A 17,394-nucleotide genomic window follows, 5' to 3' on the forward strand; every position below is an offset into this window, starting at 1 on the left:
TTTCCAATTATTGGGGTTGCTCTGGAGCTGGAAATGGTCGCGCTGGTAATCGACAGCCCCTGAAGCAAACGGACCGTCACCATCCGTGATAATCAATTCCTTCGTCGCTGGAAAAGCTCGATTAACCGAATTCGAACACTGCTCGAAGCGATCGTACTTTAACCCTTTCGAATCTCACGGTAACACACGTGTAGGTGCACGATACTTGGAAATCTGCTCAAACGTATCGCAAAAGAAGTACAATATCGAAATCTATTTTGCAATACGAAAAATACAACATCGAGTGCAACGTATTTTTCATTTTCTGACGTACAATACGTACTTGCACACGTGTGTTATATATCAGCAAACGAAACTGTGCAACGATTTTTCTCCGTGTATTTCACGCGACGCGTTAACAATCTGTGTAATCGAAATTGTTCAAATTCCAATCTCGAAAGGGTTCATTTTCGATCCGTTCTCGGGCGAGATAATTATTCATAGGAAAAGGACGAATCGATTTCAGTCCGCGAATTTGGGACACGCGAAAATGGACGCTTACGATTTTACAGTTCGTAATAAATGGACTCGCGTTAAGATTCGTTTCTCTACTGCGGGGCGTTAATGACAATTTCTTCGAAATGAGAGAATTCTGTTTTTTTTACGCTCCAAGTACCGTGTAATATTCTTTTTTTTTTCTTTTTAAATCAAGCTGCGTCGTGACGCACGATTTTCGCAATCCTTCGATCTGTTTCTCGATGTTATCGGTGGTCATACATTTAAACCCCTACATCATCGGTTGTATTTCATTCGTCGGTCACGTTCACATATATCGGGACGTTCGTTCTCTATATCGAGGCGCGAGGGGAATTCCTTGGAGTAGGGGTGTTTATTTGGAGTGGTAGACTCTCCAGCCCTAATCCCCGAACTCTCCGGGGAACGTCTTCTGGGGGATGGAAAAATGCGAGAAGAACCTCGCCTTCTGTCCCCGGGTCACATTTTTCACTTAAGCTTTTCGCCAAAACATCACCCGATATTACGAGGGTTGAATTCAAACCCGAAGAGGGTCGAAACAAAATGTTAAACGTCGGAGAATCGATTTTTGAACAAACTCGAAATGTCGTTCCAGTATAAAAGAAAATTCGTTGCGTTAAAACGATATCACAAGGATTCAATTCGAAAAGAATCTTCCGATTCTGAAGAGAATCGGAATAAAATGTTGAACATTGAAGAATCGATTTTCGAACAAACTCGAAATGTCGTACGAGTATGAAAGAAAATTCATAGTAAAATGTAGCCAATATTACGAGTGTGATAGTCAAACCCGAAGAAAGTCGAGATAAAATGTTAAAAATTGGAAGATCGATTTTTAAACGAACTCGAAAATCGTCCAATTATAAAAGAAAATTCGTAGTAAAACGTACGAGATGGCAAACTACTAATTGTAAACCACCCTGAAAGAAATTTTCATACTTCTATCGATCTTGGCCTATTTAACGAAACGAAACGAAAATGGACAGTGACTTGATAATTTTCAGTGGAGAAGACAAAGCGAATTCTACCCTAAAAATTGTACACGAAGCAAAAATTGCTGGCACACTAGCCATCTTATCGCAAAGAGATGTATCGCGGGACAATGGCTGTCGGATATTAAAATAGCACGTGACGAACAAAAGACACGAAATGCACAGCACGTGTGTCAACGAATTGGGGTGGAACATTCACTTAATGGACTCGTTGCGCATCCTTATGGGGGATGCAGTTCCCTTGAATATTTTTTTTTTTAGTGGGAAACGGTGTAACAATTCCGTGAACGTATTTCAACGACTCCGTGAAACGCGATACAATATTATTTTCATCGACGACACGTTAAATTTTAAACATTTTTCAGACTTATAGTTCTTTCCTACGAACATTATCTATTCCAAGACCGGACATCTTATACAAAGTGAAAATTCGTGTCAATCGATTTAATTATTCTGGAGGAATAAATTAACAAGTTTTATGGTTCGCGATTGATTTTGGATTCTCGCCAAAAATTTCAATTGGATCGATCGCGCAAAGAATTTATCGTAGCACGCTTAAACGAAACGTATCCATCGTATTCTTTGAAATATTTTTAGAAATAATTATTACGAACTTGACGCGTCGATCGTATTCTGCTTCGACGATAACCGAGCGTTATTAACATTTAGCTGTATTTAACCGTTTATAAAGTTAGGAATTTTAATTTTATAACTGTTGGCAACATTTCGATTTTCAAAAGTGGTCTTTCGACTTAGATCGCCGATGGGCTCGTTAATAAGTCTCGTACGCCCAACTCAGCTTTGAACGTGACTACGTACAACCAGAGTGAATATTAATAACGCTCGATTATTATTAAAGTAGAACGCGATATTTAAATTATTGACCTTTGAACCAAGGTACCCAACCGAGAAATAAATATGTTTGGCGAGAAGATTTAAGAAGATAAATTGAAATTTATAACAATAAATTTGCAACCAAACAAAAGGGTGGAAACTTAAAACTCTGTTCGATCTACTCGTTACAACTGCGCAATTTACTATTTTATTCTCTCACACCTCTTTATCGATTATCGTAAACGTGAACCTGCATCGTTTACGATACGAATTCTATGTACCAGATTCTTAAATGTACCGATCCATCGTCCAACGAGTATTTCAACACGAATCTATAGTTTGTTGCGAGACTCCGTTATATTTAGAAACTGTTAGGAAAAAATAGGTCCCGATGAAATGACCCCGGATCCCGTCGCCTTTCCCCGGCAGATCAATACGAAAAGTCGCTGACATTCTTCCGATCTCGGTCATTTGCGAGATTCGAACCCCGAAAGGACCACCCGCTGCATCAATGCAGAGCCACGACTCCCCCGAAATCGATCCTCCGCCCGAGTCATCCTACGACGAAATTTGTCACTTTCACAACCACTGAGAGAATCGCACTTCGTCGTCCAGGGATCCCAAGGGGAGCGATCACTTCCGTGCGCGACGAATCCACGAAAATCCGGTAATCGTCGACTCCGGGACACGAGCAAGAGAATATCGCGAAAGGGACACGTATGGAAAAGAGAGAGAAAGAGAGAGAGATCACACTTTTCCGCACTTGGGTGAACGTCACATCATCGATCGATCGTCGACTTCTTAAGAGTTCCTCGATCGTTTCGACGATCGTTTCGACGATCGTTTCTCCGCTCGTTCTCGAAGCAGGAAACTCTCGATGATTATTCGGGGCTGTACGGGATCGGTGGAAATTCTCTCTCGATACACCAGGGAGGCGTCGCCGAGTAGAAAATGAAGAATTCGAATGAAACGATCGCGCGTGATCGTACGCGTGAACGGGACCGGTACGAAAGATTCGAAAACGGGCGTAAAATGAAAAAAATTAACAGAGACAAACACACGACTCACCAATAATTAAGTCCAGATATGGTTACGAGCGGAATGGGTAGCGGTAGCGCGCGGGGTACGCGACGGAGAACGTCGTCGACGTCGCCTAACGTTGTCGTCGTCGTCGTCGTCGGCGGCGGCGGCGTACGCGGCGGCGGCGGCGGCGGTGGCGGTGGCGGCGGCGGGGTACCGCGAACTCGACTCCTGATCACGGCGTCAGCGCAACCCAACGTTGCGACGCCATTGGCCCGACGCATCGATATCACTGACCAATCCGACCAGTTGCAACCCCCTTTAGATCGACCCTAGGCGGAGCTTTGTACTCCGGCCGGGAGATTTCGCAACAACAAAACGTTACGCAGAAACAGGAATTGTAACGGTGTTAACGTTAATGTCCGTACATCATCGAGGAAGCGGTCACGAACGACGAACGTGTGCAACCCCCTTTCATCGAAGCCCTCCCCCTCCTCCTTCCTCGCTTACGTAAGGGTTGTAGCAGGAAGACTCGATGCGTGACGTGTCAACCGGTCAGAGGCAAACGATCGAGGAAGAAATTTAGGAGAACTCGATCGAAACCAAACGATACCGTCCTTGGGAACGTGGAACGATCAGTTCGATCGATGGATTTCGAGACGAGCAGTTCTTAATTATTAATCAATTAATAATCGAGAGTACCGTTTACGTCACGGAATTGATTCTCTCTTCTAAGCTTCCAATTAGTAGGCGTTTAGTATACACCGTTTGGTGTTCTCCTACTGTTGTTGGATATCGCTGGAAAATTTATGGAAATGAGTATTTACAATTGCTGTAAATAATGCGGTACTCCGTTTCGTGGATTCTTTCTTCTAATCTAAACAACGTTCTTCAACGTTTTAAACTGGAAAAGAAATTCATGAAATCGTGAAAGACCTTTCGATAATAATAAAAGAATAAGAAATATCGAACGTTACGAGCAATATAAAATTCAACTCGAGACGGTATTATGGTGTGTGTACAATTTATACAGTAATCGTAAGATCTGGAAGTTCGATAACGAATGACACAAATGTCATCCTATTGAAGTTACTTCAGTTTCGAATTTCTTTAGCTTCGATTGGATATGTACCGTCTCGTTTTATAAAATGGGAGTCACGTCAATTTTTTATTCGCCTTAAAGATTTGAAAAAATATCGATTAAAATTGCGAACACCGTTATAATTCGTTCGCGCGAACAATGAATAATAAAGGTACTTATTATGGATAAGTCAGATTAGCATTCCATGGCGCAAAAGAGAAAACAATGTCCGTCTTGAGTCGAAACCTTTGTGAAGTTTTCAGAATTCAAGTTGTGTTTCTAACACGGAAAGAGAAACGATATTTTTTTCAATTACACGACGAATAAAGTAAACTCTAGAAATTCCATAGTTTGACTTACTTCTGAAACACCCTGTATATAAATGTGGCCGGTCTAATACTGTCCGATTCCACTCTGTTTCTCACTTGATGTTCGCTAAAGTGCGCTGTTCATTTCTACTGCGGTCTATCGCACGCTCTGTCAGTAGTATACACAGACCACTTTTATCGCTTTCATTTTCCAACATTTTAAACATAAAAATCGTACGAGAACACGTCCAAATTTAATAAAACCTCCTTATCGCTCTCGGTGTGTGCGTAACATAAATTTTTCGCGTCATCGCGTTCATTTATATGGAAAGAGAAGATTTATTTTCAACGACATCCACGCGTTTTAAAGTAGCGAAGCGTAAAAATAACTCGACTGACACTTTCGATTAAAAGTAGCTTCAAGCTGCTCGATACTAACCCTGGTATTATTCCAAATTTGCAAATTTGACACGAAGTCCGATTCGAAGTCTCGTGTGCAACCATTTTTCAAAAGTGTGCACCTTCAGCGAGTACTTCCGTCATTATCGATTTAATTTCCAGAATTCTTTCCTCCAGAACTGTTAACTTAACGGTTACCATTGATTCGCGCTACGAACATCGAATTGGATCATTTATTTTCTACAACGCGTACATCGCTCACGATTGACCCGTTTGTAATCGTAATTTCTCTGATCCTCGGATTCGTAAAATTATTTACGATCGTCGAGAATAATTGTCAACCTCGCGGTGATAACACCGAAACGATGAACCGAGATTTTGTCGAAACTTTTGGTATCGAACGGTTCATCCGATCCGTGAGAAATTGTCTTGGGGCGAATCAATGGTGAGGGATACGGATCGAAAGGGATGAGGGAAAAAATCAGAGATACCGACAGCTCGAATCTTTCGCTAGCTGTTAGGAGCCGACTTGCATTGTTACAAACACAGAGTAACTGGGGTGGGCACCCTCTCTGGTGGTTGCCAGGAAATATCGATCTGGCCAGCGGGATGGATGCTACTGCTCTCAATGGTTGGTCTACAATACTTTATCTCCTCTTCGGGGCCGGCACGCCTTAAATAACTGGGATTTCACTATCATTTCGTCGCGACGAGAAACCGGCAGGAAATACTCCTCCTTGAATAATGGTCCGTGCTCTACTGTCTCTTTTCCAGAGCAGTTGTAATTTTCTGAAAGTTGCAGCGATCAACGTAGCCAGTATCGTTTAATCGATCGTCGGATCGATTTATTTACATTTATTTACTTGTTCGAAACACAAGCGTGGTCGAGAAGAACGAACGGATCAAATTGAAGCGATAAACTGTGCTTGTTATCGGGCATTTCTAATATCGGAACGTAACAATTTGGCTGAGCGATCGTGGAAAGAACCAAAAGAACGAGTCAACGGTATCGTATATATAGATGTACAGTTGTTATATAAAGTACAGATGATTGAGCCATAAGACCACGTGTTGTAATAACCAAAAATCGAATTTCTTTTAAAATTTCTAAACGATACGCGAACAACAATTCTCTCCGTTATTAACGTTGAAAAGAAAGTTATTAACGTTTGCAAGATTAAATCAGAGACAAGTCGTGAATGCATTGAGCGTACACGATAAATGAAAAACGTATACGCAAATACGTTATCATCGAGGTTGAATGGATTAATATTGGACAGTAAGACGTATTATTATGCGACTTGTTGCAAATTTCAGACATTTATTCTATACTTTCTTCGACAATATGTCATACTTGGAACAGAAAAGTGGGTCAGATACTATACGGATATTCCAAACGAGGTCTAACAAGTATTACATATAGTAGCTCAACAGTATCGACATTCTTAGAGTCGGTTGAAAATCCCGGAGGCTTCTTATAGAATCCAAAGTACTCGAAACGTTATCGATTGCGTTGTAGCGATATTTGAAAATATCTACCGCGACGTAAATTACAAAGTCGTTGATATTTTTTATCTCCTTGAAACAATAACGATGCATATTTTATACAGTACGACATTTTAACAAATTTAGTCTCGCATTGTTTCTCGTGTAACGATGGTCGTAATTTGTTGTCCTGTAATAAAACCCAAGATCACCTGCATCCAAGTGAATGTTGTTCAAAACGTTGCGAGATGAGATTATTAGGAAACACCAGTGGGGTGGTACATTTGAGCGAATAAAGCAGACCTACTGAAATCGACCGTAGCTGCGATTAACTGTGACACTGTGATTACTCAATTTTAATTATGCCAAGTTCCGATCGTTTTCGAATACCATTCCTCTGTATAACTTCCTTGCTCGCAAACACTTCTATCTATTATACAAAGTGCTTGAAAACGTGCAGGCATAATTTCAAAGGCAAATTCGTCGCATTAAAATAAGAAAAAAAGTGTACATAAACGTATACGCCCCGTACGACCTTTCTTTCCCACTTACACTCGTTTTTATCTTATAGTGATTCTTATGATAAATTCTTTTTCGAGCCCTTTCTATGTTAAAGCGTTCAAAAGAGTTTCCTAATTCGAACAATATCCGATACGTTTGAACAGATAAAGTTTACGATAAGACGTTTAGAACCTGAAGGCACACTCTTCGATTCAAGATAGTAGAACATAAAAAACTATTGTAATTCGAAAGCAAGGTCACAGAGGACATACGTTTATCGAAAATTTTTTTTCTTATTTTAATACCCTCGATTTACATCTAATGTTACACAGAATCGTATTTTAAAACACCTTGTATAGGAAGAAATCCGAAAATTCGAATTTATTCCGCTTTAACCTTTCGACTTCGATTCAAAGCGAACTCTGTGTGCGAAAGAACTTCTCGCGTATCAGGCATATACGTGTAGCCTAAACGCCTACGGGCGTTCAACGTGCACCATTGACCGATCACCTATAAACATCCATAGCAGTCAAAGAATTTACTAAAAAACGGTTCGTGCGTTATGTTATTATACAAATTCTGTTCCTCGAAATTCTGTTCCATGGAAAAACAGTCGGTACTTTTATAAGAGGGTCGTGACTTCTCCGATAAACAACGATGGAAACTACACATATAGGTAAACACGAGTTGCTTTCGAAAAGCAAATCCACCGAAGACGTATTTACACGCGAGTGAAACTTATGGGCGACTACTCGATATCAAAGTACCAACGTGATGTCCTCGAATTTTATTTCTTTTACAAAAAAGGAAACTGTGTTCGTGCGTTCAAGAAAAGGGCTGCTTAAGCTAAAAAAGAAACTACTGTAGAAGAGCTTTGAAAGGAGAAAAGCTCGCGCAATATCACACTACTCGAAATCAAACTACCAACGTGATGTCCTCGAATTTTATTTCTTCCACAAAAAAAAAGTATATACTATGTTCGTGCATTTAAAAAGAGGGCTCCTTAAGATAAAAAAGAAACTACTGTAGAAGAGCTTTAAAAGGAGAAAAGCTCGCACAATATCACACTACTCGAAATCAAACTACCAACGTGATGTCCTCGAATTTTATTTCTTCCACAAAAAAAAGTATATACTATGTTCGTGCATTTAAAAAGAGGGCTCCTTAAGCTAAAAAAAACTACTATAGAAGAGATTTCTTTAAAAGAAGAAAAGCTCGCACAATATCACACTACTCGAAATCAAACAACCAACGTGATGTCCTCGAATTTTATTTCTTCTACAAAAAAAAGTATATACTATGTTCGTGCACTTAAAAAGAGGGCTCCTTAAGCTAAAGAAACTACTGTAGGAGAGCTTTAATGGGAGAAAAGCTCGCGAAAAATCGTGTTTCCCATTGGTGGCGTAGTCCCATCATCGAGGAATCGAGTAATCGGTGCGCGTTGTCCATCGTGCTTCGCTGCACGGAGCTCGTGGGCTGCCCTCGTAAACCTCGTCTGACCGTAGCCTATTTATCAAAGAGTCTTTCACGCTCCTGCAAAGCGCCACGTACTGCAACAATTTCCACCTGAAGTCCGCGCCGAGATTGTTCATGCATCTCTCGTAATCACCGAACACTCTGGAGAAATCCTTGTCGCTGTTCTCGAGGTAATCGAACGAACGATCGTCAAACGGTCTCGAATCCTGGGAGCTCGTACGGCTCTCGACACCGTCGAGGATCACTCTGCGAAACAGATTTCTGTTTCGGTTCTGGTCGCGGGCGAAAAACTCGCAACCGCAACGATTCCGGCCCGATCTCCTCGAATCTCGATCGAAACGAAAATCTCCGTGGAAATGTGTCTGGAATTTCTCTCGTTTCGAATTCCGAGCTCTCTGGTCGAGCAGCTTGTCGCTACACGCGCCATTGGTTTGCTTCTCTCTCACGTCGCCCGAACACCGCTCCGGGTCGTCTTTGAGGAACAGTACTCGCGTGGAGACCAATGACGCTACGCTGGAACGTCTACCGTAGCCACCGTAATCGCAACAGGATGTCCGAGTCCTTGCCCTAATATCGGTTTCCGTAGATTCGTGTCTTTCGTCGATCGATCTGCGCGTATCGTTAGACGCACGTTCCTGGTTCGAAATCCTCGAAACGTTCGATACTCTCGCCTTCTTGAGGATTCTTCGACCACGTCTATTCCCGACCTCATCCGTGGTGTACTTCCCACCTTTCTCGAAGTTATTTACCACGAAAGTCGCCTCCGGTTCTCCAATCGCGGTTCGATTTCTCACCGGACGGAAAGACGGGGCAATCTCGGGACGACACTCGCGAATCGTTCGTACCTCGTTCAGCTTCACGCTCGAGATGCTCACGAGGTATCTGTCGTTCTTTAGAAACGTTTTCGACGTGCTGGTCCCCTTGTCGCGTTCCTCTAGCAACAGTCTGCGGAGCTTTTTACGTATCAGGTGCTTGATTCGATCGATCGACGCCGCTGGAAAGGAGGCGCACAAGTTACCGGGAACGATCGAACCTTTCCAGAAGCGTCTCTTGTGGCGGGTAAAGGTCGCCAAAATGTTCCCTTCTTTCGCTCCGCGATCCGGTACGACCTCTTCTTTCGTCTTGGTATCGATCCTACGGAGATTGTTCGCGGAACGCGATGACGGACGAGTCGCGAAGCGTCTGGAGCGCCTCGACTTCCCTAGCCTCGGTCTCGCGTGCGTCTCGCGGCTCCTGGGGGGAGAAATTTATTTATTTTTATTTCGTTCGACCATTTTAGAGATACATTTCAAAGAAAGAAAGAAAGAAGACAGAGATCGATCCCGAGACAATTCGGTTGCCTCGAGCGAGAGCAAGAGCTCCGCGTCGTGTGATATTTACAAATTTACAATTCCGACAGCGAGGAACGAACAAGCGTTCCCTTCGATTTTTCAAGGTCGGTCAAAGTAATTTTCCATTTCTTTCTTTCGCGTCGCTACGAACTGGACGAATTGTTCGACTTTGAACCGGCCTCGAAACGAAGGAAATTCGCTGGAAAGGAAGAAATCGAGCTGGAAGAAACGTCATCGGTCTCGTATCGACAACGTACATGTAGGTACACAAATCCTCGGAGAAGCTCTCTCGGTCCGTGGAAGCGTTCGATCGACGCGCAAACTGTTTCGTATTCACCCTCGTCGCGGATACAGCCCTTCGATCGGCATCCTCGTCGACCAGACGACTCCGTCCGTTGATTTTTCGAGATTTTCGTGGAAACTCGGTTAACGGGAACCTTCCGTGGGATCGATTCCGAATAGACGCTACTACGTCCGCGTCGACGACGCTCGATGTTTTACACTTCGAAGGCTGACGCGTCGATGAACATTCTTTCGTTTCCTCGGTGCGTGAATTCGACATTTTCGGAACCTCGGTGCGTGAATTCGATATTTTCGGAACCTCGGTGCGTAAATTCGATATTTTCGAAACCTCGGTACGTGAATTCGATATTTTCGAAACCTCGAGATCCTTACCAGTTCCTTCGGGCCTGGTATCGATGAAATTCACCAGTTCGGCATCACTCGCCTCCACATCGGATAGATCCTTACCGCAACGGGAACATTTTGTATCGTAGATACAATTCGCGCCGAGTTTCTCGGTTCTCTCCGATTCGTTTCTCGTCCCCGAGACGTTTTCCTCGACGCGAGCCTCCTTTCTCGTTCGACGCGTATCGTTGGTCTCTTCGGGATTATTCGTTTTTAATAAACTCGAAGTTCCTTTTTCTATCTCCGGAACGTTTCTTTCCAGCCGACCGACGCTGCTGCCGCTCCGTAGAAAGCTCGCCCCAGTTCTCGAAACGTCTTCTTCGGTCCGCGAAGAGGTTCTCTTCGTCTTCGACTCGGTCTCCCCGGAACGACAGTCGTGAACTCTTTCCGCTCGATTACCTTCAAAATTTTCCACCTCCTCGGTACGAGCAACGGGTTCATCGCTCGTTTCACGTTTACCGGTGTCGTCGTCGTCAACGCAAAAAACATGACAGAGACATTGCTCCGGGCTGCAAACTTCTAACGGTGATTCAGTTTCTTGCGAAACAACGTCCCGAGGTGTCTCTTGCAAGCTGTCGGAGCAACAATCGCTATCAGACGTGGACGATGTCCTCTTCTCGGGATTCGCGAACGATCGATCCTCGGATATATCGTTCATCTTCGTGTCAACTGGACAAGGTTCTTCATTTTCGCGTAAGAAGAGCACCCGTTCGAAATTACGAACACGTGCGCTCGATCGAATGCTTTCCGTTTCGCTGTCGATATCGGAGGACTCGGACTTCTCCAATCCACGAGCTCTCGCGAAACACGAAGACGATTGGTCAACTCCCTTCGTCGTGTTTCCGGTCCACACGAAATCCATCTCCTTCTCCGTCACCTTTTTGTCGCGATATTCCTCGATTTGGATTTGATATCTAATTTCGTTCTCTTCCGTCGAATCGTTGTTGGAGCACGGTGAATAGAAAGTGACGCATTTCTTTCTAACGTCTGTTCCGTTGTTCGTTTTCAGTGCATCGTTGCGACAACCGTTGACAAAGACCTCAGAATCTCTCGGTGGACGAACGTTTTCATTTGGAGTTCGTAAGCTCACGCGATCGGCCACGGTCCCGAGACGAGTGACGCGATTCTGAATACTGCGACTAGTCGGCAGACATGGTTTCTTTTTTCCACCATCTGTTTCTTTGATCCTTATCACATCGTCGCAAACATCGACGTAGACTTCGGAGTATTTCGGAGGACGTACGTTTTGGTACGAAGTTTGCAAGCTACTGTGATGATCGGCCATTGTCCCAAAATGAGTGACACGTTTGTGAACATTGCGACTAGTCGGCAGACACGGTTCCTTTTTTGCATCGTACGTTTCGTTGATCGTTACGTCTTTGAAACTGTCGACGTAGACTTCGGAGTGTTTCGGAGGTCGAACGTTTTCACTCGAATTTTGCAAGCTCCTGTGATCGTCCATTGTCCCAAGACGAGTGACACATTTGTGAACATTGCGACTAGTCGACAGACACGGTTCCTTTTTTGCATCGTATGTTTCGTTGATCGTTACGTCTTTGCAACTGTCGACGTAGACTTCGGAGTCTTTCGGGGGTCGAACGTTTTCACTCGAATTTTGCAAGCTCCTGTGATCGTCCATTGTCCCAAGACGAGTGACACGTTTGTGAACGTTGCGACAGGTGGGCAGACGAGCCAGGAATAACCGATCCTTCGGCGATCCTTGACGTCGAAGGTTCAAATCGATACGACCCGATCGGATTTTACAACCGAGCCGCAGCTCTCTGATCATCGCGTCCTCCAATTTCCCCAGGACGTCGTTCAAACAGGAACAAACATTGCGTACACTGTTCTCGAACTTCCTCCTCATTAGAACCAGACAAGAATCCGATAACGATGGATCTGCCTCGAATATTCGAACGATCAGGTGACTCGGTTTACAGGGTAAGGAGAGACTGGTCGCTTTCGGTGGATTCGGGATCGTTGAACGACTGGTGTTCGTCGTTTTGTGAACAAACACCCTGAGTTTGGAGCTTTTTCGTGGAACTTTGGTCAGATCGCAGTTGCAGGTCATCGTGGCTCGTGATTTTTTCGAACAGTTCGTTCGTGGATGAACTTCGGTTTCGTTGAACGGGGACGAGTGTCGTTGATAGACCGGTAGCTTCGAGGAGTTGGCGTTGGCGATGGTTTGATCAGAGAGAGAGTAACGATCACAGTGTTTTCGTTGCGAGTTGCTCGGTGCTGGTGTTTCGTTCGTCCTTGAGCCAACTTCTACCTCCAGATCGCTGTTACGATTGTTGATCGTACGTTCGATAATTTCCGAATTGATTCCCGGGGATGGCTCCAAGCTCGTACCGATCGGAGAGACGTCTCTGTAAAAGAAATTTTAAGAGATTATTCCCCGAAATGATCGATTCTAACGAAACGCAGCTACGAGAGAATGTCCCGAGTATCGACTACGTGAATAATTATAATATACCGCCGATATTACTTCGCAATATTCGCATTAAAGTGCCTTCGGGGACAATATTCGCTTCAATATTGTTTTAGAGAGCGAATAGAGAGCTACGTGCATCGACGAATGCATTGAAAAGTGCCCATTTTCGTTTTAAAGGACAAAGTCGTCGTTCGTATTCCCTGTACATCTCTAACTAAAAAATTACCATTCGAGGTAGATAGTACACCACTCGAAACCGTTCAATTTCTCTGTGAAACATTTTACAATATTACCACATGGTTGTACACTCGATGTTTTCCTCGCAAAAGAAAATATCAAATGGTGTAACATCCTGTCCAATCATCGGAAAACGTTTTCTTCGAGTTACCGGAAGGTCAACATATCATGCACGGTTGAATGCGTCTTTTTGTCAGATACAAGACTCGAGAAGAAAGAGTCACTTATCGTAATATCTTCCTACAGAGGCAAATAACTTCTTCCTTAGAAATTTACGCTCACCCCTAAACGTAACGGAGATATCGATCAGACGTTAAACATTCGAAAACAAACGAAACATCCCGAATAATGGAAAACGTTGCAGGATTTCCGTTGGTACAATAGCCACGGTTTAACACGTTCCAAGTCCACGCTTGTAAACATTAATATCCCTCGAATGTGCAAAATCACATTAATTCTTGAACAATACGTATTACTGTCCCCTTGATCTTCCTATTGAAATCTTGGAAAAGCCTCTAGTTCAATCGGTAAATTTTTTCAACTCAAAAGTAACCCAACCCGCTCACGAGTTAGAACGAAATACTGATAATCCTTCTCGTTAATAAACCCCCTATGTTAATCGTACAAGTGATACTTTTTTAACTCGAAAGTAACCTAACCGACTCCCGAATCGAAACGGAATACTCACGCGAAATCCCGACGCAACTAATAATCCTTAATTACACTCCCTGTATTAATCGCACGAGTGATATTTTTTTAACTTCGAAAGGTGACCCGCTCGAGTACATCGAACCAGTACATTTGATACAATACTTTGATACAATAGTTCGTCCGTCTAAACGCAAGATAGATCGATAGAACACGAACGAAAAACAGGAGCGAACACTCACGCGCAATCCTGACACAACCAATAATCCTTCTCGTTAATAAACCTCCAGACGTTCATGTTCTTCCAAATATTCTTCTCGGTGATCGTGGAATCGGGCTCCTGGCACACCATTCTGTTCGTTCTGTTGTTAAGAGTCCCCGTATCGACGAAGTGTGTCACCAGGCCGTCTTCGACGAGATACTCGATCGCTTTCTTGATCATCGCGTCACGGGCTTCGATATTCTTTGCGCAGCACGCGTCCAAATAATCGATCCATTCGGTAGCCGCGTCCAGGCATCCGTTCACGCATGACAAACGATTCGCGTTCGGTGAATTCTGTGTGCACACGAGCTCTTCCAGCCCCGAGTAGATTCTGTTCTCCAAACTGGTCCCGAGAATCGGCTTGATCCAGTCGATGTACCGGCAGCATTTATCGAAATCGAAACCCCCATTGTTGTTCGCGCGAGATACACCCTGCGAATCGATGACGGTTGAGAATATCGTGAAAATACAACGAAACGATTTTTCGCCAACTACACGGAGAGACGAGAATAATTGCTACAGAGGATCGTCGAACGCTACGAATCGCGAAAGTATCGCTTCCGGTTATCGAATCGTGAAACGTAATCGCGAGAACAAAAGATTATAATTACGCGCGATTTATGATACGATTCGATTCGATGAACCGTTGGTATTCGATACGTAGCAAAATGTGAAATAAGTAGATTTTATTTAAACGCTTCGCCTACCTCCGGTCCCATACAAGTTTCGTTGCAACTCGTTGATGTTAAAGTGTTCTCACAATTTGTGAAGTTAGTCGTGAGAAACTGCTTTCTAAAATCGAGGTTCAATGGAAAGGTTAAGTATCGATGTGTTTTCACGAACGCCACGAATTAGTTCGGTCGGTTTTAAAACGTGCACGTTTAAAGAGATCCTCGGTCACGTCACGGTACACCTTGTACGTAGAAAATGTTTCTTAGGTTTTCATATTTTATATGAAATAGGGGGTCTCGATTTCGATTTACCTCTACGACGAACGATACACCACCCTCTTCCTCGTGCAAAAACTGAAACGAACTCTCGAGGTTTCGCGTGAAGTCGTTTGCATATGTACGTTTTTAAAAATATATGTTCAGTTTGTCTAATGACTTCGAGTCTGAAAATTCGTACACGAAATGAAACATTCGAGCGGAACACTTTTTTTTATCAAGTATTACATTTATCTAGATTTCTGGAATAGTTTAAAGACATGGTCAAGCGTTTCATAATATCGATATAATATTGTGAAATAACCTAACGTGTTGCAAGATATTATAATATATTTATGAAATATTCCTCAAGGGATATCGACTCGAGCGCTCTTTTAATAATAAATGAAATTTTACCGATTAAATTGCAAATCAAATTTATTCTAAAGACTATTTTATCATTTGTGAGTGGAAATTCTAAATATAATACGTCAATGAAATTGCCGAAATAGCGTTACATAAGTATTTAGCCGTAAGACGAAACTCAAATCGTATTAATAGTTCGCTCAAACCGACTAAAAGATAATCAAATTTACATCAATTTTAGAACTCCGATCTGTACAAAATAATATCTTATTTTTTATTTTCGATTCATGATTTGATTCTTTTTAGTCAGAGCAACAGATTTATCGGTACAATTTCAATTATCGCGTGTTTTTTTGCTAAGAAGTTAGTTTTATAGTATGCTACTTTATAGATTCTCTGTCGCAACATTTATAGCATAGAAAAAACAGTTTCTTCCACTTTATTCAAATTATGACGCAATTTAGTCGTACATAGGATTCGCGTTCCTCTGAAGCATGTTTTAAGTGCTCTCCGGAAACTCTGGCAGTATTTCACATTAATTAATTATACTTCAGCGAAAAACTACGACGCCAGTTTTCCATACTTAACGATGTCCAAGTAATGTAAAAAGTAGGAATATTCGATAATTCGTCGACGTACTTGTCATCTTATAGTATTACTAATAAAAGTAATGCTATTTAAAAGTTTGGAAGTATCAGAGTTCGTGTCTTGTAAACGCTTTAGAAAATCGTTGTAACTTCGAAGAATCGTAACTTTTTATTACCTCGTTGTGGTTGTTAAAAGGATGAATTAAATGACCTCTGATAAAACGATTTTAAAATAACTTTCACCTTCTGTACTCGTACAATTTACAGTACTAGTAGTAACGGTCGGTTCTTTGTGTTTATCGTTTATTGCGACTTATCAAAATCACTTCGATATCACCGTGCTTCGTATCATTGAATTCGTTTCTCGATGCTCTATAAAAAATGTACGATTGACATTGAAAATTCGAGAAAAATTCTTTTCTAACAAATAATCTTTTGGAAAATATTATTACACGTCTTAGTACATCTTAGTGTACGTTTGGAAACTATTATTGTATATCTTAGAGAATATAAAACACGAAAAAATTGAAATGTTTCTGCTCGATACCCAACCGATACAATGCATTTCGTTTAAAGTAACTTTTTATAAAATCAATAACCACCGTGTCATTTCGGATAACAATTGTTATCGATTCACAGTGTTTCACCGCAATTGCACCAACTATATTCCCGTAACGAGGTGACAAACAAGCGGACGGACAGAGCTGCATTTTACGTACACAGATCGAGTTTAATGATGGTTCCCGCTCGTTCGAAATCGATTTTGATCGATGGAATTCGATTTCGTACGTTCGACGAACACGGAAACCTAGCTGGAAATGAATTTCTCGAAGAAAGTTTGCGGTAAACTGATTTCGGCCGCGCGAGTTAACGTTGTTAGCTCGGGACGGGGAGATCGCGTTGCAAAATTGAGGGTCTAGCAAATATGCTAATGTGCTTTAGCTTAAGTGCGGTGTCTCGCGTGGACGAGGGTCCTTTCAAAAGGGGAAGTGCGACTGCGAAAAAGAAAGTGAGGGACCACGTTGTGAAAAAGAGCCGCGCGAACCAGCGAGAGAAACTCGCTCGAGTACTCGACGTGACCCCGTGACGAACGACGGATCTGATCATCGATAAATAAATATCGCTCGAGCGGGATTTACAATTTTCAATCTCGTTCGGAAACCTCGAGACACCGAAAAGCAAATTTTAATACAGATTATAAAATAAACATTCGTTTTCTCAACATTTGATCGCCAAGTGTCTTTTTTGGCAAAGTTCGATGCTATTACGCGATAATTGTTACAAATTAGATGACTTTGGTTCGATGC

At 42.5% G+C, this 17,394-nt stretch overlaps 1 protein-coding gene across 1 annotated transcript; it reads right to left on the reverse strand.

The window, feature by feature from the left end:
- Nucleotides 1-8,454: 8,454 nt before the first annotated feature.
- On the reverse strand, nucleotides 8,455-14,927 carry LOC143153640 (uncharacterized). The gene is made up of 4 exons (XM_076325059.1): nucleotides 14,916-14,927; nucleotides 14,189-14,640; nucleotides 10,198-12,996; nucleotides 8,455-9,842 (listed from the first exon to the last, which is right to left on the reverse strand). Exons 1-4 carry the CDS (start codon nucleotides 14,925-14,927, stop codon nucleotides 8,546-8,548), a joined length of 4,560 nt encoding a protein of 1,519 aa, XP_076181174.1. The 3' UTR covers nucleotides 8,455-8,545.
- Between the last annotated feature and the right edge of the window lie 2,467 nt (nucleotides 14,928-17,394).

The sequence above is a fragment of the Ptiloglossa arizonensis genome, chromosome 13 (assembly GCF_051014685.1).
Source record: "Ptiloglossa arizonensis isolate GNS036 chromosome 13, iyPtiAriz1_principal, whole genome shotgun sequence".
Lineage (NCBI taxonomy): Eukaryota > Metazoa > Arthropoda > Insecta > Hymenoptera > Colletidae > Ptiloglossa > Ptiloglossa arizonensis.

Coding starts and splice junctions, on each gene's coding strand:
- LOC143153640 (XM_076325059.1), bottom strand. Junction 12,997..14,188: donor TGGTTGTGTCAGGATTGCGC/GTGAGTGTTCGC, acceptor TTTCTTTTACAG/AGACGTCTCTCCGATCGGTA. Junction 9,843..10,197: donor GAGGATTTGTGTACCTACAT/GTACGTTGTCGA, acceptor TTCTCCCCCCAG/GAGCCGCGAGACGCACGCGA.